The 20,211-nt window shown below is 39.7% G+C and overlaps 1 protein-coding gene across 8 annotated transcripts; it reads right to left on the bottom strand.

Moving 5' to 3' along the window:
- Window positions 1-203: 203 nt before the first annotated feature.
- On the bottom strand, window positions 204-18,274 carry LOC117875725 (bile acid receptor-like). 8 transcript variants are annotated; one of them, XM_034767052.1, is made up of 8 exons: window positions 18,023-18,274; window positions 11,448-11,580; window positions 10,665-10,791; window positions 6,910-7,272; window positions 2,734-2,874; window positions 1,900-2,039; window positions 1,694-1,798; window positions 204-1,561 (listed from the first exon to the last, which is right to left on the bottom strand). In XM_034767052.1, exons 3-8 carry the CDS (start codon window positions 10,753-10,755, stop codon window positions 1,445-1,447), a joined length of 957 nt encoding a protein of 318 aa, XP_034622943.1. In that variant the 5' UTR covers window positions 10,756-10,791; window positions 11,448-11,580; window positions 18,023-18,274; the 3' UTR covers window positions 204-1,444. The 8 variants fall into 8 exon arrangements, with proteins under 8 accessions (XP_034622943.1, XP_034622944.1, XP_034622945.1 ...); XM_034767053.1 differs by having other exon boundaries at window positions 11,460-11,580; XM_034767054.1 differs by having other exon boundaries at window positions 18,027-18,274.
- Window positions 18,275-20,211: the final 1,937 nt, after the last annotated feature.

The raw sequence follows: 20,211 nt of genomic DNA, 5'->3' as shown, positions 1-20,211 counted from the left end.
GAGTACTTGTGGCACCTTAGAGACTAACAAATTTATTAGAGCATAAGCTTTCGTGGACTACAGCCCACTTCTTCCGAAGAAGTGGGCTGTAGTCCACGAAAGCTTATGCTCTAATAAATTTGTTAGTCTCTAAGGTGCCACAAGTACTCCTGTTCTTCTTTTTGCGGATACATACTAACACGGCTGTTACTCTGAAACTTGTGGTCTTTCTAGATACTTTACATGTACATAGGAATTGACATCATGGATCAGACCAGTGATCCATCTAGTCCACCATTCTGTCAATGACAGTGGCCAATACTAGAAATTTCAGAGGAAGGTACAAGAAACCAGTAGACAATTTTGGAATAACCTGCCCTGCAGCCAGAGGGCTTATATCCTATACATTTGTTATCTTGTCTGGTGTAACTGTGGATGTTCTGTTTAGCCACAGACATGTACTCACCTCTTGGTCTCCTACAAGAGCAAGGCGACATTCAGTTAAATTGCAAGGATTTCTTAATCCTGATCAGCGCAGGTTTGCTTAACGGGGTGGTAAACATTCCTGTTTTTCCACTAGTGCTACCACCAGTGAAGCTGTACCGGTGTTAGATACTTAGTGTGAAAATTCCTGCTGTAGACAAACCCAATATCTTTTGACAATGAGTTCTACAAATTAATTGTAACTGTGTAAAAAAAGTATGTCCTTTTATCGGTTTTAAATGTATCACCTTTCAACTAAATCAAACGTTTCCTTGTTTTTGTATTATAAGAGAGGATGAATGGGAGTGCCTGATTTGTCTTCTCTACACCATTCATTATTTTATTAGAGTATACCTCTTTTATTTTTGATACATAAAGTAACTTCACTTTTTGCTGTGACAAAGTGAAACAGAGTTCAGACAATAAGATGAACAATAATTCACTTGAGACAGCATTTCTAATTGTATATTTTTGAGAAAATATGGCTCAGTTATTGCATACTGTATATTGTCTGATTTTTGGATTTGGAAAAAAAGGTGGTGAATTGTACTGTTATTGAAGTGAAATGTGTGTCATACATGTTGAGTTGGCTTCTTGAAAGAAAGAACAAGGAACTGCTTCTTTGTTTTTCAAATGCTAGTGAATTAATGGCCTTCCTAATTGTCATTTGCAGTGTTGTTGTAGCTGTGTTGGTCCCAGGATATGAGAGAGACAATGTGGGTGAGGTAATATCTTTTAGTGGACTAACTTCTGTTGGTGGAAGGAACAAGCTTTTGAGCTTCACAGAGGTCTTCCTCAGGTCTAGGGAAGATAACCAGAGTGTCCCTAATTATTAACATTTGCAAATAAAATTAATAATGAATCAATTGAATAGTTTTTCTGAACTGTATATCTTTTCTCAGAGTATGCATGCCACATAAATAAATGTCCTTCTCTTAGAGTAAGGCTAAATTATACTGCTTGTGGTGAAGAGTTTGTTAAATTATTTTATAAAGTTACCTGGGAGTCTCTTTGTGAAATCCACAAGTACTTGCACATGAACAACAGCTGTCTCTGAGAGCCGCAGAAAACTCTCTTCAGGGTTTGCGGTTTCCTGCAGCTGAATAAAAGAAAGAAAGTAAAATTAGAAACATTTGGTATTGCCAAAATACACTACTAGAATGTGAAAAAATAAATATAACAATATTAATTAATATCTCTGTATTGTGTCCTGTCCATTCTGAACACGTACAAACTTCTTTGCTTCCTCTAGGGGAATTGTATATTTTTGATGGGCTGCCACAATGTGATCAATAAGTTGATGTTCCACTGGAGTTAGTTCCATCCTCTCTTGGATCTTTAAAAAAAAGAATCAGATAAATGATAATACATATGTGGTAAGGTAAAAATAATGTATTACAATGAAAAGATATATTTTAAATAGGTAAAATCTCCCACTTTTCCAGGCCTAGTTGTGGATGAAACATGCTTGCTGTTTACTCCCTCATCTTCCACCTTGATGCTACAAAGAAAACTGCTCTTCTGCTTGAAATTCTTTCGGAGTCGTTTTGATTTACACTGGACTTCAGTCAGCAAACCTGTAAGATATATAATTCTGTATCAAAGTATTTATCAAAGTTCAAATACCTATACTGTTCAAAACAAACACTTGTGTTATTATGCAGACTTTATAAGTCTGGCACCTCAGTAGCTTATCATCTATATGGAAAGCAGCTTCCTACTTATGAATGTTCTCAGATAACAGGTAGTTCCACGTTCTGCCTATGATGGTAGCAACATAATGTGTTTTGTCGGTCAGTTCCTATCAATAGCCTAGATGTGGGCAGGAGTCAAACAGTCTGACGTCACATTCTCTTAACCTAGGCTCTGAACCATATGAACATAAGGGTTTCACATGAAGAATGAACATGGGCAAAATTTATTTTTTATCTTTTTGTAACATGAAAGAGCATTACACACGCTTATGGAGATCAGTCACAGTTCACCACCTTTAGCTGTCTCTTGATAGCAATTTCATAGACCCTTCTCTAATTCAGTTAAGGTGCCTGACACAGCAATTCTAGATCACAAGTCAGTCTGCATCACTTTAGAGAGGATATTTCCCAAATACTGATGACCAATATGGGTGGAAAAAGAAATACCACAAATGCTCTGAACCTAGGAGAGGACTCTCCAAAGTTAAAACTTCCTAAAGCAAAATAAAGAAACTGGCTTTGGAAAATAGTATGCCAGAGAATTTGTTGCAGTTGTAAGGAGCAGTGAAGCACTTACACTCTGCCAACATTCCCACAGCCTTACACTTCTTCAGGCGACACTCCTGACACTTCCTCCGCATGTACATGTCCATTTCACAGTGGCCACCATTCTTGCATCTATATATTGCATTTTTGGTAATACTACGTCGAAAGAATCCTAGAAACAAAAATATTCTGGATGATGGGAAGGAATATAAGGAATCTTTGTAATTCCACTCTCAGTTATTTAAAGAGTTACTGTATGATGTTTCTATAATGAAAGGATCAGACTGATGAAATTTTAATATTTTCTAACAATCTAATAATCATTGATTACTTTTGTTGCTGTTTTATGCCTAATATTAACCAGTGCTTGACCAAGGTAACTCCCTTTCACTCTTTCTAATGATAGGCACCTTACCAATAACTAGAGGGATCTATTAAAAGAGGCAGGGAATCCAGCATAACCCCCCCACACACACACAATTTTTAAGTAATGGCTCAAACCATATTCCAAGTAGGAGGTCTAACCAACATTCTAACACTTGACACTGTAGTTCCAAGAAAACTGAAATGAGCAAAATAATATAGGTCTGATAGAGGCTGAGAACTCAGTAAAGGCAACATGTTTAGCAGCTTGGAAGAGGGGTGAACAATGAGGTGGCAAAGTTTGCAGATGATACAAAATTACTCAAGATCGTTAAATCCAAAGCTGACTGCAAAGAGTTTCAAAGGGATCTCACAAAACTGGAAGACTGAGGAACAAAATGGCAGATGGAGGTTCAGAGTTGAAAAGTGTAGAGTAATGCACATTGGAAAGCATAATCCCAACTACACATTTAAACTAGGGTCTAAATTAGCTGTTACCACTCAAGAAAGAGATCTTGGAGTCATTGTGGATGATTCTCTGAAAACATCCATTCAGTGTGCAGCAGCAGTCAAAAAAGCTAATAGAATGGTAGGAACCAGTAGGAAAGGTATAGATAATAAGACAGAAAATATCATAATGCCACTATATAAATCCATGGTATACACACACACCTTGAATGATGTGTGCAGTTCTGATTGCCTGTGATGGGATGTACTCTCCACTCCGGCCTTGAAAGAGTTGAATTAGGCCAGGTAGGCCCAATCAATCAATTAACCTGCAAATGGGAGAATTAGGCTGTGTGGAGGCTGCCAATGAGAAGGAAGCTGTGAGGGAACAGGCAGGAGGCCAACAACAGTGTGGGAGACTGCAGGGAGGAAGCCTGGTAAGAAGTAGTCCAGGGAAGTCCAGACCTTAACTGCTCACTATTGGGCCCAGGACTGGAACCCAGAGTAGAGGGCAAGCCTGGGTTCCCCTATCATCTACTGCAGAGTGGTATTGCTGGAGGGCAGTGAATGGAAGACTGCCTGAGTTGCTGCAGCAGTGATATAGTCAGGGCAGCGGGCATAAGGACTGCCTGACGCTGCTTGTGCAAGGGAACTCAGACAGACCCCCTGGAAGGGGAAATCACAGTGTGACCTGGCCACACTGCCAAGTCACAAAGAAGCCATACTGCGACTCAGTGAGCAGGAGAAGAGCTGCAACAGTGGAATAGAAGAAAGGGGGTAATCCCCAGAATTGCCAGAAGGGGGTGCCACCCAGTGACGAGTAGACCACCTTGTGACACTGCCCCGTCTCAAAAAAGATACATTAGAATTGGAGAAAGTACAGAGAAGGACAACAGCAATGATTAGGGGTATGGAACAACTGCCATCTGAGAAGAGATTAAAACGACTGGGGATTGTTCAGTTTAGAAAAGAGATGACTAAGGTGAGATATGATAGGGATCTATAAAATCATGAATGGTGTGGAGAAAATGAATAAGGAAGTGTTTTTTATCCCTTCACATAACACAAGAACAAGAGGTCACCCAATGAAATTAATAGGTAGCAAGTTTAAAAGAAAAATAAGGAAGTATTTCTTCACACAATGCACAGTCAACCTGTAGAGCTCGTTGCCAGGGAATTTTGGGAAGGTCAAAAGCATAACTGGGTTTAAAAAAGAATTAGCTACGTTCATGGAGGATAGGTCCATCAATGGCTATTAGCCAAGTTGGTCAGGGACGCAACCCCATGCTCTGGGTGTCCCAAAACCTCTGACTGCCAAAAGCTGCAACTGGATGATGAAGGAGGGATCCCTCGATAGATGCACTGTTCTGTCCATTCCCTCTGAAGCATCTGGCACTGGTCACTGTAGCAAAACAGGATACCGGGCTAGATAGATCATTGGTCTGACCCAATATCACCATTCCTGTGTTCTTATGAATGCACCACACCACTTTGTAGGGATTTGGCCATTCTTAGAGCTGTATTATCTGGTTCCTGAGAAATGAGTTGGTTTCCATGAAAGAGGAACTTTGATAAATGCAAAATCGCAGTGATCCTCAGGAATCCAAGTCCAGCAGAGAGAGAGAAAAACACAGGGCTAATACATAGGCATTATGAGCCCAAGTCACCACCAGCATAAGCAGACACAACTTCATTGAAGTCAGCCAGACCCGAGAGCCATGTGTAGCATTGTGTGAAATCAGTTTTCACCTCACATAATGTTTACTGTGAAAATAGATATTAATTAAATTCCACAAAAATGTGAAACTGGGACCAGTATTATAATGTATTATCTGTTTCTGATAGCTTCCACAATGTGCTAGGCACTTTTCAAACGCAAAAGGGTGCACAGTCCTTGCCCTGAACAACTTAGAAGCTAAAAGACAAGCAGGCAGATAAAAGATAGAGGAAGAGGAGTAATGTGGATAAAGTGGTCAAGGGGGTAGCTGTCCACTGCAACATATTGCTTGAATAACAATAGCTTTGTGTGTGTGTTGTATGAGAGAGTTCCAGAATTTGTCCAACCTATAGTTCTCATAGCAGCAATAGATCTCTAGGAGGGATTTTAATGTGGTGAGTGTAGTGGTCTTACACATAAGCTCAGGAAGACTTTGTATGCAGTGGGGGAAGCAGGGAAGGATAAGGGTGGTGATGTTTTTTTTACATACCTGACAAATGAGTGGATGAGTCTGGCATCATTGGTGGAACAGAGGGGATGGGGAAACATGTAAAGAGACAAGGGTAGATAAGTACAGAGGAGTTGAGTTATGTAGATCCTTGAAAGCAAAGACAAGAAGATGGAGTCTGATGTAGCAGAGAAGGAGCAGTCAGTAGTGGGATTCAAAGGAGGGGATCCCATAAGTTATTCCACTCTTCAACTAGACTGCAGCTGTCCTCCAAAATGTCAATTGAAAATTAACATAAATATGTTAATTTAAAATTGCACATGTGGAATTTCAGCATGCTGCACTGATTAATATGAGGCACTTTTCTTTTAAATCACAAAATAAAACTACCATATATACTTGTTCATAAGCCGAATTTTTTTAGTAAAAAAGGGAAGCACCAGAGAAGGGAGTCGGCTTATGAACGAGTATACAGAGGGAAAGGTGGGACACAGCCTCTCCCCCCATCAGAGGGAGCAAGGAGAGGCAGCACAGCCAGAAGGGAAGACGCGGGGCCAGAGTCTCTCCGCTTCTGGCCACGCTGCTCTCCACCCAGCCTCCGAAGCAGCTGCAGCTCCAAGGCTGGCGGGCTGCAGCCGCGCCGCTCGGCCCCGCCCCCCAGAGCAGGCTGTGGCCGTGCCGCCCGGCCCAGCCCACTGGAATATGCTGCGCCCGCACTGCCTGGTCTGGCCCGCCGGAGCAGCCTGCAGCCGCGCTGCCCAACCTGCTGGAGCAGCTCCAGCCAGGCCAGAGACATCCTTCCCAGATAAGGTGGGAAGGGATGGGATGGGAAGAGTGTGGGGATCCCGGGCTAGGGGTGGGGTCATGTGGGGGTGGTCACAGGGGTTACTCCCCTGACCCCCAGCTTCTCCCCCACAAAAAATGTCCCCACCGGTTGCTGTCCTGGCCCGTCAGGGTAAGCAGCTGGTGCACCAGGACACTTTGTTTACTTAGGTTTATCTCCGTGCCTGAGGATGCTCGAGGTAAACAAACCATCTCGGCCCGCCAGCAGCTTCTCTTCATGGCCCGGGAGCCAAAGTTTGCTGACCCGTGAACTAAAGGGTTGGCTTATGAACGGGTCATAAAAATTTTCCATTTTTACATATCCATCTTGAGGGGGGGTCGGCTTATAAACTAACCGGCTTATAAACTAACCATCTTATGATCGAGTATATACGGTATTTCTCCCTTACCTTTACAGCCTTCACAAGTGAGCGCATTGTAGTGGTATCCTGAGGCTTTGTCCCCACATACAACACAGAGCTCTTCCTGACCCTTCATTCGCAAGGAGGAATGACTTAGTCTTGGCCTTTTTAGTCCATGATATACATCATCATCATTATGGGCAACCATGCAGGGGGGCTTGTTTAATTCACAATTACTGATTATGTACTGCCCATCATTGTACTGAGAATCCAGGCTGTATGTGTTGTATTGTGACTGGGAAGGTTGTGACTGTAACACTGGAGGAAACTGAACAGTTGAATACTGGCAGTAAGGAGTAGCCTGAAAGTCTGAGTCTTGCAGCTGATAATTGATGTGCTCTGGCAAAACATCTAGATAATGAAAAAAATGAGAATAAAACAAAAAGGTTGTGGAAGAATTTGTGACTTCATATACTGAAAATATTAAATTATTTTTATAATGTGTCAACATTAAGAGAAATTTTCAGAAGGGTAGCTTCACTTCTGCACCTAAAAATTGGTGCCTGCAATTTTTCTTAGTAAATTCTTTTCGTGTGTTTGGTCAGTGTCATATTGTGGGCTACTGGAATCCTGTAGATTAGTAATTTCATTTTCCATTGATCATTAAATTGCAGGAAATTCAGGTAGTGAGAGTTTGGTATACTCACACTTATGCCTGTAGTTCATTAATGTGGACTAAGGTTGAGCTCCAGAAAAGAGGCTGGGTATCAGCCCAGCAGAAAATTTACCCTTAAATAAGTAAACATTTTAAGTAGGGAAACATTTATGTTTTGTATTAAAACACATTCCAGGCACAATATATGAAAATGAAAAACATTAACAAGCAGAGAAGGGCATTTCAGAAATTCCAAAGGGTGACATATTTTACCATCACATACACATCTCAAAGCTGATATTCAACAGACCACAAATGCCAGAACATGTTTTATTTAATATTTCTTTGTGTAACCCAGATTTCATATAGTCATATTTGCATTAATATGTTTGTACAGCATTGTGATAGCAGTTGTTTTTACAGTTATTTATCATGTTTGCAGTTGATTTAAAAATGAAACAAAATATACAAGAATCACAGAAATGTAGGGCTGGAAGGGACCTTGAGAAGCTATGAAGTCCAGCCTCTGTGCTGTGGCAGGCCAAGTAAACCTGGACCATCCCTGGCAGGTGTTTGTCCAACATGTTTTTAAAACCTCCAATGATGGAGATTCTACAACCTCCCTTGGAAGCTCATTCCAGTGTTCAACTACCTGTATAATTAGGAAGTTTTTCCTAATATCTAACTTAAATCTCCCTTGCTAAAGACTATGCATATTATTTCTTGTCCTATCTTCAGTGGACCTGGAGAACAGTTGATCAGTCTTCTTGATAATAGCCCTTAACATATTTGAAGGCTTATCAGGTGCCCCCCTGTCTTCTTTTCTCAAGACTAAACATGCCCAGTTTTTTAACCTTTCCTCATAGTTTAGAGTCTCTAAACCTTTTTTAATTTTTGTTGCTCTTCTCTGGACTCCCTCTAGTTTGTTCACATCCTTCCGAAAGTGTGGTACCCAGAAGTGTATTTAGTACTTTAGCTGAGGCCACTCCACTGCTGACTAGAGTGGGATAATTACTTCTCATGTCTTACATACAACATTCCTGTTAATATACCACAGAATATTAGCTTTTTTCACAACTGCATCACTTTGTTGACTCATATTCAGTTTCTGATCCAGTCTAACCCCCAGATCCTTTTCAGCAGTACCACCACCTAGCCAGTTATTCACCATTTTTAGTAGTCCATTTGATTTTTTTCTTCCTAAGTACTTTGCACTTATCATTACTGAATTTCATCTTATTGAATTCAAACCAATTCTCCAATTTGTCAAGGTTGTTTTGAATTCTAATCTGTCCTCCAAAGTGTTTGCAACCCTTCCCAGCGCAGTGTCACCTGCAAATTTTATAAGCATACCCTCCACTCCAATACCCAAGTCATTAACAAAAATATTGAATAGTACTGAAGCTATTACTGCCCTTGCAGGACTCCACTAGATACGCCCTCCCAATCTGACAGTGAACATTGATAACTACTCCTGGCTTACAATCTTTCAAACATTTGTGCACCCATCTTACAGTAATTTCATGTAGATCACATTTCCCTAATTTGCTTATGATGGTCACATGGGACCATGTCAAAAGCCTTACTAAAATCAAGATATATCACATCTATTGCTTCCCCCTTATCCACTGGGTTAGGAACCCCATCAAAGAAGGAAATTAGGTTGGTTTGGCATGATTTATTCTTGACAACTGCATGCTGACTATTCCTTATCGTATTATCTTCCAGGTGCTTACAAACTGATTGTTTAATAATTTGTTCCAGTATTTTCCAGGTATGAAAGTTAGGCTGATTAGTTTATAATTCCTCATGTCCTCCTTGTTCCCCATTTTAAAGAAAGGTACTATGTTTGCCTTTCTCCAGTCTTCTGGGACTTCACCCGCCCTCCAGGAGCTCTCAAAGATAATTGTTAATGGTTTTGAGATTGCTTCAGCTGGTTCCTTAGCTACCCTAGGATGAATTTCGTCAGGCCCTGCTGACTTGAATGCTTCTAGTTTATCTGAATATTCTTTAACCTGTTCTTTCCTCTTGTTAAGAATATGTGTGCATATTTCAGTACATTATGTATCATGTTTCAGTCTACCTTTCAAGCCTGATCCAAGGAGCACTGAAGTATCTTGAAAGTCTTTTTGCCTTAAATGGGCTTTTGATCAGGACTTTAGTGTTCACTCATTCAGAACCAGATACTAACTTCAATTTCACAATCACATTGGAGCGGAAGCAATAGTCATAGGGCCTTTACAGTATGTCTGGAATAGTTGAATGACATCTAGACTTTTAACCTTTGTGTGCCAGAGGACAACAAAAAAAGTCCATTATCAAATATTTGTTCCCCATGTAAGTACTTATAGACTGTAATCAAGACACCCCTTAACCTTCTCTTTGTTAAGATAGAATCAAGGAGCTCAATCTGTTTATCACTATAAGGCAAATTTTCTAATCCTGTAATCATTCTCGTGGCTCTTCTCTGAACCCTCTCCAATTTATCAACATCCTTCTTGAATTGTTGGCACCAGAACTGGACACAGTATTCCAGTAGGGGTCACACCAGTGCCAAACACAAAAGTAAAATAAGCTCTCTAGTCCTATTTGAGATTCCCCTCTTTATGCACTCAAAGATCACATTAGCCCTTTTGGGCATAGCATCACTTTGGGTGCTCATATTCAGCGATTATCCAGCACGACCCCCAAATCTTTTTCAGTCACTGCTTCCCTGGATAGAGTCCCACATGACATCCGGTAAGTATGGCCTACATTCTTTGCTCCTAGATATTACATTTAGCAGTAATACAACACATATTGTTTTCTTGTGCCCAGTTTACCAAGCAATCCAGATTGCTCTGTATCTGTGACATGTCCTCTTAGTTATTTACCACTCCCGCCAATTTTTATATCATCTCATACTTTTTTATCAGTGATGACTTTACCTTTTCTTTGAAGTCATTAATAAAAATGTTAAATAGCATAGGGCCAAGAACTGATCCCTGTGGAAGCTCAATAGAAACATGCTTGCTTATCATTCCCCATTTGAATGTATAAGTGCCTAGATCTTTAAGGTAGGCACCTTTTGTAATAATAAACCAAAAGAAAAGAGTAACTGCTGCAGACAGTCTGAGTTTTCATAATACTTTCATTTTGCTTTACTCACCATAATATTGAATGGGTTCAGCAAGACAGTACCCATCAGATACAGTTACAAAGGTATTTGCCATACTCTGCTCCAGCTCCCACTGTTTCATTCACTTCGGTGTATGATGGGCTTTTAAGAAGAAAATCTGAGGAAGTAGAACATTGCCAGTTACTTCAAAAGGCATGACTCAGGCTTTCATTAGAAAGAAGACAAACATTATTTCAGAAAGAATTGTTGTGGGAGGCAGGTTAAACAGCCCTGAAAAAAAAGAAACATCTCCAGATAATGAGGCCATTTGCGAATTATGAGAGAAATGCAGATAGGTGGAAAGTCACTGTGAGTCTACAGCATTTCAGACTGTGTTGGTGCTAATGAACAGGGTTGAGGATTCATTTATAAGTCTTCTCATGTCACTGATTTTATTCTAAACTATGTTCCCATTCCAAATAATTAGCCTAGGATTAATATTCTCCAACACTAATCTCATAGCAGCAGTGGAGTTGCTCTGAAGCCACTACTGCAGCCTAAAGTCTGGTGTAGCTGCCATACATAGCCTTAGTGTCCTTCTCTTCCCTCCACAGTGGGGAAGGATTAGGGGAACTGCATTGATTAAAGGTACCAGTCAATTTGACTTTTCCAGAAGAGGTGAGGCTCCAAAGGGGGCCTCACCACTAAAATATTAATAGTCTCTCCTTTAGCAAAGAGGAGGGATGACAAAGATGAAGAAGGCAAATAATCATTGGTAAAAATAAAAAGTGCATGATAGGAGTGAGTACAGAGGGTCAAAGAGATGAAAAGTACCAGTCTGACAGCCTTGGACTCAGAAGTTCTATGCATATCCCCAGAGCAAGTACAAGATGGGCAGTGGCAGTGCAAACTTCTGGCCAGCACTGTCCCCAACCAGTATGCTTCAACTCAGCTCAGGAGGAACCATCTGTAGAGATGAGAAGGGACATTAACTCTCCATGGCTCACTTGGTTCTTGACCCCTCTGCTGAGCTTTGTGACCAGTAGGGGGGTGAGACAGCAGACAAGGGTGGCAAATTAGCACTAATTGTGATGTTGATTTTGCTATTTTATACGTCACAGAATATCATAAATGAAAGCTCATTCTGTTAACTGTGAAGTTGCTTTCAAAGAATTACAGGATTTGATTAAATATAAAGTCAATATTTTGCAAAATCCAAAACTCAGCAGTTATTTTAGGTAACAACAGGATAATGTGGGCTTTAACACCTATGAAAATGCTGCATGCTAGAGAACTTCAGATTAACACCTACTGAACTGGGCTGAAAATACTGTAATTAAGCCACATTTCTGACTATTGAAATCATCACAGTAAAGCTATTTTAGGTAATATTTAGAAGTTTCTAAAGTTGATTAATCATCATAATTTTCTCTCTAAGTACTGAACAGTTGGACTCATGATAAATAAGGCACCTTACTTCACAGGAGGAGGGATACAAGGAATGCCTGTCTAAAAAAATGTAAAATGTCTAAAACATTTCTAAAATAAACTTTATGTAAAATATGTAGTGTGTACAAAACATATGCTGTAACTGAAAACTTGTATGAAATGCTGAAATGTGCTACAGAAAAAGAATATAGTATATACTCACACTATGGATACATCTGTATTTGAGCTGGGAGATGTGATTCCCAGCTCGCACAGAGGTACTCACACTAGCTTTGCCTCAATCACATCCCCAGGATCAAATGTAGATGAACCCTAAGAGAGATGCACTTTTTACATTTCTACTGAAACTTTTATCCCAAATTTCAGAGTAGCAGCCGTGTTAGTCTGTATCCGCAAAAAGAACAGGAGTACTTGTGGCACCTTAGAGACTAACAAATTTATTAGAGCCTAAGCTTTCGTGGACTACAGCCCACTTCTTCGAAATTCACAGTTGATACAAAAATTATTGAACAGCAGCCACTAAGCACATAATATGCTCCACAATGGTTTGGGGGAGATCCTAGATTAAACTCTTACGGTATGTCTACACTGCAGCTTGGAGCACTACCCCCAGACTAGGGAGACAGACTAACTTTGCTCTAACTAATGCATTAAAACCAGCAGCCTGGGCATCAGCATGGCCTAGCCACCTGAGCTTGGAGCCACAGGGTCAGGCAGGCTTGTACTTGGGTGGGTAGCTCATGCTGCAACATCCATGCTGCTATTTTTAATGCTCTAGCTTGAGAAAAGCTAGCATGTGGCTCTCTGCCTACCCAAACTGGTAGGCACACTTTCCTCTGCAATGTAGACATAGCCGTACTCTGAAAGAAAATGACGGCATCATGGGATCAGTAAGGACTCCTGCAGAGCAGATAAGAGCTTGGATCTTAAAGGCTACCTGAAAGATGGTCACAGCAGGGTACATGGAATAGTTTATCTACTGTACCTGAGAAGATGATTTTATGACTCCAGGGAATCTGAACTGAAGCCATATCTTGAGGCATATACCTCCTCTCCCAAAATATACATTAATACCCTCCCCCAGCATAGACATATCCATGGAATAGAAAACTTTCCCCTCATGTCACCAGCACAAGGAGAAAAGGTGCTGTGAGGCTGGAATGCTGCCATTGTGTTATCTCTGCTAGTAAATATTTGTTTGAAAGAGAGTGACTCAATGAATCCTGGGTGGGGGCCTTATCAATCAGATCAATTTGGCATGGACAAAGTCTAAATTTTTTCCTTCGGTAAATATGCATTTTTTAAAACTGATGTGTGTGTTTCCAACATCCTTTTGTTGGTTGTTCTATGTGAAAAAGTATTCCAAAGTAAAATAAAGTTACACTGATCCAGTCTATCAAAAATGTAAATTGAGCATACAAAACCCACATTCACATCTGTAATGTGTCAGATTAATTAAATTGATCCTGATATAATGAATTAGTCTTTATTCAGGCGAAGTTTCCACGGACTCAAATGAGTGTTACTTGAGAAAGGATTTCAGGATTGGGCTCTTTGTGATGGTCTTTCAAGGTCATGGAGAAACAAAAGTTAAATTATGTTCTATATTTCATCCAAAAAATGACATGAGAACATTAAGGTTGCATAGCAAAGCTCTCCACAGTTAGGAAATGCCAAAGTTAAGATTGAACATTCAACTTTAATTCTATCATCTTGTGTTGTATGCATTACAGTATGGGGCTAGTTCCACAAGAGGAGATAGGTGCCAACATTTAGGCACCACGGGGATCCTCAAAATTCTTGCTCAGCTGCTGCCATCTAACCCTGGAGGCACCTTAAGTTCCTACATATCTATATTTCCACTGTTAAATTCCCAAGTCACGTAATTTTCTGCTAGTGAGCATACCCACAGCTGCCTCAGTCTAAGCACACGGTGCCTATCTCACACTTAAGCCCCAGTGGGATACTCAAATTAGGCATCTGTCTATCTACCCTGCGGGATGCAACACAGTATGCATAATCAGAGCATGTCTGACCCCACATAAAACAGCCAGGCTGAGAGAGGAGATGGCAGCCTCCCTTATAACCAAGTGGTTAAGGAACTCACCCAGGATGTGGGAGACCCAGACTCATTTCCCTTCTCTGCCTGATGTGGAGAAGGGATTTAAACTTGGGGTGTTCCTCTAGTTAGCTGAGTCCCCCAACCACTGGACTATAGAGTCAGTCTGACATGCTCTCTGACCCAATACATAGTTAATTATGTATACAAAGTGGTATAACTTTAACAGGGGAAACACACAGCCAGTGGTTAGGGCACTCTCCTGAGAAGTGGAAGACCCAAGTTCATATCCATTCTCCATAGCAGGTAGATGGGGGAATTGAACCTGGATTTCCCACCTGCTGGTTGAGGGTCCTAACTACTGGGCTAAAGATAAGAGGACTACTGCTGCTACTGCCTCCTGCCCCCAACATTTCATGTAAAAAACAACTTAGGTGCCTAACTCCAGGAGAAGATTCTCAGCTGAGAATCCCTGCAGAGATAGGCACCCAGCTCCTTGCAAGGCTAGGACTTAGCGCGCTCCCCTTTCCTTGGCATTTCCTATTGGCTAACTTGGCAGCACCCTGCTCAGCATGTTGGTTTTTGTGGATCCTAGTCTGAGGCACCCAACTCTCCCCAGGCATTATATAGGGAGCCTAGGTGCTTAACTCAGGTCTGTGGATTGCACTGGGTGACAAGGCACCTACAAGTTAGGCATTGCAGTGCTAAGCACTGCAATAACTAAGTCCCTTTGTGATTCTAGCCCAGGATCCTTAATTATATGTTCACAGTTATATATGTGAATGTCAGCTGTGACCGCTGAATTTTCAGCTTACACTGGGTCAGTGTAAACTGGAGTATTTCTTCACTTTAGAAAACAATCAAAATTATATTAAAATTAAGAACCACATGTTTATTTGAGAATTAACTAAAGGCTGTATATTGTCATCATGATGCATATGCACAAGGAACTGGAATTTCCTGACTTTGAGAGACCATTTTTAATATAGTTTTCAGGTATGAAATTGCCTTGGAGGGGTGAGTAGTAAATAAAAAATATGGAAAATAGAAAAAATACTAAAAGAAGGAACGTCAATCTCCAGGACATTAAAGCTCTGCTGGTTTGCAAAATTGACAATAGCATGTGTATATGCTATAAACTGGAATCTATAAACTCTATCTTTCACACTTGAGGAGGTCGGCAAGAATGAGGCCTTCACCTGCAAATCGTATGAAGTGCAGAGTTCTTGTGGTGCCTCAGAGCAGAGCACCTACATGCACATCTACAATGGGTGCAGCAGCTGTCTCTAATCTCTTACAGTTTACGAGGTCTGGAGGGACTGAACCAAGAACTCTGTGGAAGTATTTCCTCACCCCACATGTCTACCTGCAGTATTCCTTTCACATACTCTAAGTTAGGCATGCATACATACAGAACACAGCCTTCCTTAGTTGCCCATGCTGAACTTAGCAAAAAAAATTCAATTGCTCCGCATGCAATTTTCAAAGTATCATAACTTGATCAAATCATAACCAGATTTCATGAGAACACTCAAAAGCTCTTCTCCTCAATGACAGCTGTTTCTCTGACAAATTTTAATGTTTTACCCCAGTCAGAAGAGTTACAACCATTTTTTTTATAATGGAAAAAGAATATTACACACACACACACACACACACACTTCTCTTATTCAACCATTATTACTTACACTTTAAAAAGAAAAGAGAAAAAAATCACCTTTGCACAGAGATGAAGTCTGGGGAATTTTAACCTAAAAAGTAAACGTTTCTGAAAGTTGCGACTGAAAACGGGGTGTTAGACTGGGAACTGTGATGCACACCTTAATGAGAGCAATCATATCAGTTATCTAGGGTCACAATTAGTGCCACATTTAGGGCCCAACACTTTAGTCCTTAATTAGGCTGCTTTAAGGCGAGTTTTTCATATATAAAGATACACATTATGCCCTGCTCATTTTTTACTGTTTCTGATGATGCTAAGCCTTTTGTATGGAAAGTCTTTTTTCATAGTTATTAGGAAGCATATAAAAGAAATAAAATGTCCTTTCCACAATGAGTTAGCGAAAATTTTTAAAGTCAATGGTACTTAGGCTCCTAAGTAACACAGGCACATCTGAAAATCATACTGTTTTACTTTTCTAACCTTACTTTTGATAGTATTAAATCTCCATCAGGTGACAAAATGTAAACTGGAACATCTACTGAAACAGTAGGTTATCCATCCACTGTAAATCTTGCGTGTCATACAAAGGTTCAGGAATATTCAGCTATTAGTCCTAATCAAAGGATTTGTCAGTCATCTTCAGTTTATCAAAAGTGAAGGGAAAGTGACGTTTTAATGGTAAACTCATCAATGTATAAAAAGTAAAGTATGAACTCGTGACACAAAAACATCTGAGTCACTTACCAGAAGTCACGTATACAAACTGAAGACATACTGTGCATCTGTTTTCATGTTATTAATGGCAGAAGATGCTATGTTGTTTTTCATAATTTTATTATGATAACTATTACAATGTGGAACATATTTCTTTAAGGAGACCCTCCAGGGAGCTCTTCAAAATGTCTGAATTGACAGTACATTAACATCTATCGTAAATATTTTGACAGTTGTGTCAAAAGGGAAATTTCTTGTTCCAAAGGAATGTCAGGAACTTGAGCTGAAGGTCTTTTAGATTTATTTAGTGCACCCTATATCCTGGGAAAGAAAGCATGAATGAACAACTACACGAATTAGGCAGTGGATTTCAATCTCAGTTTTGATTCCAGCTTTGTTTTGTCTCCGGAATGGGAGTTGTACTTTCTGAAGTTATGAAAATTAAACCAAGAATTGACAAGAAGTTACCAGCCACTCTCACTGGCTATTATATTCTGATATGCCAGGTAGTATATTTGGCTGCACTCAAAAGGCAATCCTCTAACCACATCGGTGATTAAACTAAGAGTGGATTCATTTTGCAAAGAAAGCTAATAGAATCAGATAACATAGTGCTGCATAAATCAGGCCTTTTAATAATATGAGCTCTGGTGGGGATTTTTGTTTTATTTTGGATTTTTGTTTTCTAATATGTGAAGAATCCCAAATCAAACTGCTCTCTGAGGAAAGCTTACCCCCCCATCCCGTAAATGGTATTTGCTCTGTTCATCTGTCTGTATGGTGTCTTTTTTGGGACTTTCCGTAACAGGGATTGCTTTATCCTATTGATGGATAGTTTTGTATGTGACGATTTTGTAATCTCTGCTATTTACTTTTAAATAATTGCTATGTGTGTAATTATTTAAAAGGAATAATTTAAATTAATTGGAAAAATAAAGGGAGACAGGTCCTTTATAACTGTATAGCTTTGATGTCTGCCTGTCTGGTTTGTTGAGAATGGGTAACATTGAAATGGATCCACCACTAAAAAAAAGTTAGTTTAGAAGGACATCAACAATTAAATAAATTCAATTTTTACACAGTTAACAGAAACATTTGTACTTCAGACACAGGATTAATTTTACCACCAAATCTAATCCTGAATGTCACACAGAATCCTTGGGGCTTAGAAGCTGCCATTGCATAATAATTATATGACTAAAATACTTCTGATTATTATTGCACTGAATTTTGCACTTCCTTGTTATCTTCAGGAGGGAAAAATGCATCTCTTGAATGGCCAGTATATTGTAGGTCACCAAAGCAGTTTACATATGTCTAATACTCCTAAAACAAAACGATTGGCAGTAAAGAACACCTTATTTAAAAGGTATAATTTTTTCTATTGTTCCTTGATCAGCATTTTAAAAATCAGATGACAAAAGTGTTCTAAACTGCAAATATCTTAATAGAGCACAGTTAATTTTTGTGTAGACTGATACTGTAAAATACACAAGATTTTAGAGAACTGAATAAAATACTTACATACAGTAGTTCTGGAGAGAATGCCCTCTCTTCCTAGAGTGGGTCTGTGAGGATGCAGCAGTTACTTCAACTTTCTGATTTCCAGCTGGAGCAAACTGGGCCTTTTCCCTATTTATCAGTTTCTTTGCATACACTTAGGCTCCAGACACTCTGCAGACCAACGCTTCAGCCTATCTGAGACACAAACTTCCCACACAGCCCTTCCTAGGGTCAAAGCAAGGGCAGCTGCAAGTCCACATAAATCAAATAATAACTGTATCATCAGGGACAGAGGCCACTGGGAGTCTCACGTCATATTTTCCCAGAGTTCTCTCTAGGCAGCTTACTAAATATTTTGCTTTCTTGATAGAGTTTGACATTCTCCTAATTTAATTGCTTAACACTGGCATCTCTGCACATTAATAGATAACATACGTTGCTTAGTAAGAGAGCACAGCAATAGTATTATTTTAACATATATATGTGCCATAATAAATTGAATTTGGAAACTTTATGTGAGGCCAGTGTCTCTAAACTATGTAAACATTACACTTTTTCTACATATTTTAATTTTAACATACTATGCTGCTGTATTGTACAGGAAGATTAATCCATGTCTCCACTACACATTGGCTATAGTTTTGCCATTTGTTTGTAAGCACTTAGGCAGCTGTTATGGCTGTGTATTTCATAATTTGAACATACCTAGAATTTTACAGCTCAGGATCACTCAGGATCCCAACAGCACATAATTCTGATGGGCACACCTCCAGAATGGGCTCCAGAGAAGTTTAGGAAATCTCTGTATGTGGGTCTTTTGTAGTGATTTTCTGTTGTTTCTTTTCATTTATAAAATGTTGCATAATCTGGCCCTTGGCATTCTTTAATTGCCCATGAAGAAGTTAGTGCTACTTTTTTCATTAAATTAACCAGAATAATTTGTGCTACATTGTATTATGCACACTTTTGTAGTACGGTGCTGTTCTGTATTCTAGCATATTGCATTGTAGTTGAGCAGTCTTAGAGAACAGTTGCTTAGCTATATTTCTTTATACTAATTTCACTTTTGTGAAAGAACTCAAAGCTCCTCCATTCTGAAAGATTTTTGTTGATTTAGCTATTACAGCAATGGGCTTTCAGGACTTCCTAGGGTACAATATAAGAGTTTTGGGGTTCAGGGCCTTCTCTCATTAAGCATCATGATTCTCTTACTCCCTGCCTGATATGATGTTAAGGAAGCATCAGATGGTTTAAATTTGGACTCAGGTCACATTTCATATTTGCCCCTGGTTTTACTGACATTTCACATTTACAACAGCAGTTTTTGATGTTACCACAGGATTAGCTGCTCGTTTCTATACTTTTTTTTTTGCTATGACAAAGCCACAACTTTTCTCATTTTTTGCTATAGATTGTTCACAAAAACCAGTCAATCTTGATAGCATATCTTAGTTCCCAACACAGCAAATTAATTCAAACAAACAAATCAAAATAATCATATGAGGCAAATAATCAGTATAAACTGATTACAAATTGTTTAGCAATAAGGCATAGCTCAGGTTTGAAAACACTACTAACCCTATCTGGTCGACAGCATGATGGCAAAGGAAATCACCCAATTCAGTGAACATGCTTTGCTTGACTGGGAAGGTTTACTTCATTTGACTTATATATTCAGGCTCCAGAGATTGATAGAACACGTTGTGTATGTCAGGAGCTGGAGTCTGGAAATACCACGGTACAATGTATGGAAGGCACATGTAAGTTCATATTCAAGAATAATCAGCTGTGATGATGCTGTGAGTCTGACCTGAAAGACCCTCTTATATTTGTCATGCCACACTACTTTAGCAACCTCATTTCATTCATTAGCATCATTGTGGTCCCTTCTACAGGCCATCCGATGTGGTGAAGATGTCTCTATCTATTCAATGGTCTAAGAAATGTGATGAGCGTCTTCTGGAGTCTGAGCTCAGCAGACAGCTTGTACAGAAAGTTGCTGTTCCTAAATCCTGTTTTATGTTCCAAGCCCAGCATCAATTAGAACCATAGAATTCAGAACTCTTATGGGTTCGAGTTCTCAGGAGATCTTGTCTATAAATGGTTTGGTATTCAAATAGTTAAAGGAAATCATATCTGTTCCAGCTGGATCTTTTCTGCATAATTGACCCTTCCTGCTTGATCTGGCATTGGATTGTTTATGCCACGTC

The sequence above is a fragment of the Trachemys scripta genome, chromosome 4 (assembly GCF_013100865.1).
Source record: "Trachemys scripta elegans isolate TJP31775 chromosome 4, CAS_Tse_1.0, whole genome shotgun sequence".
Taxonomy (NCBI): domain Eukaryota; kingdom Metazoa; phylum Chordata; order Testudines; family Emydidae; genus Trachemys; species Trachemys scripta.
Note: the sequence above shows the minus strand (reverse complement) of the source record. Positions and strands in the feature narration are given on the sequence as shown.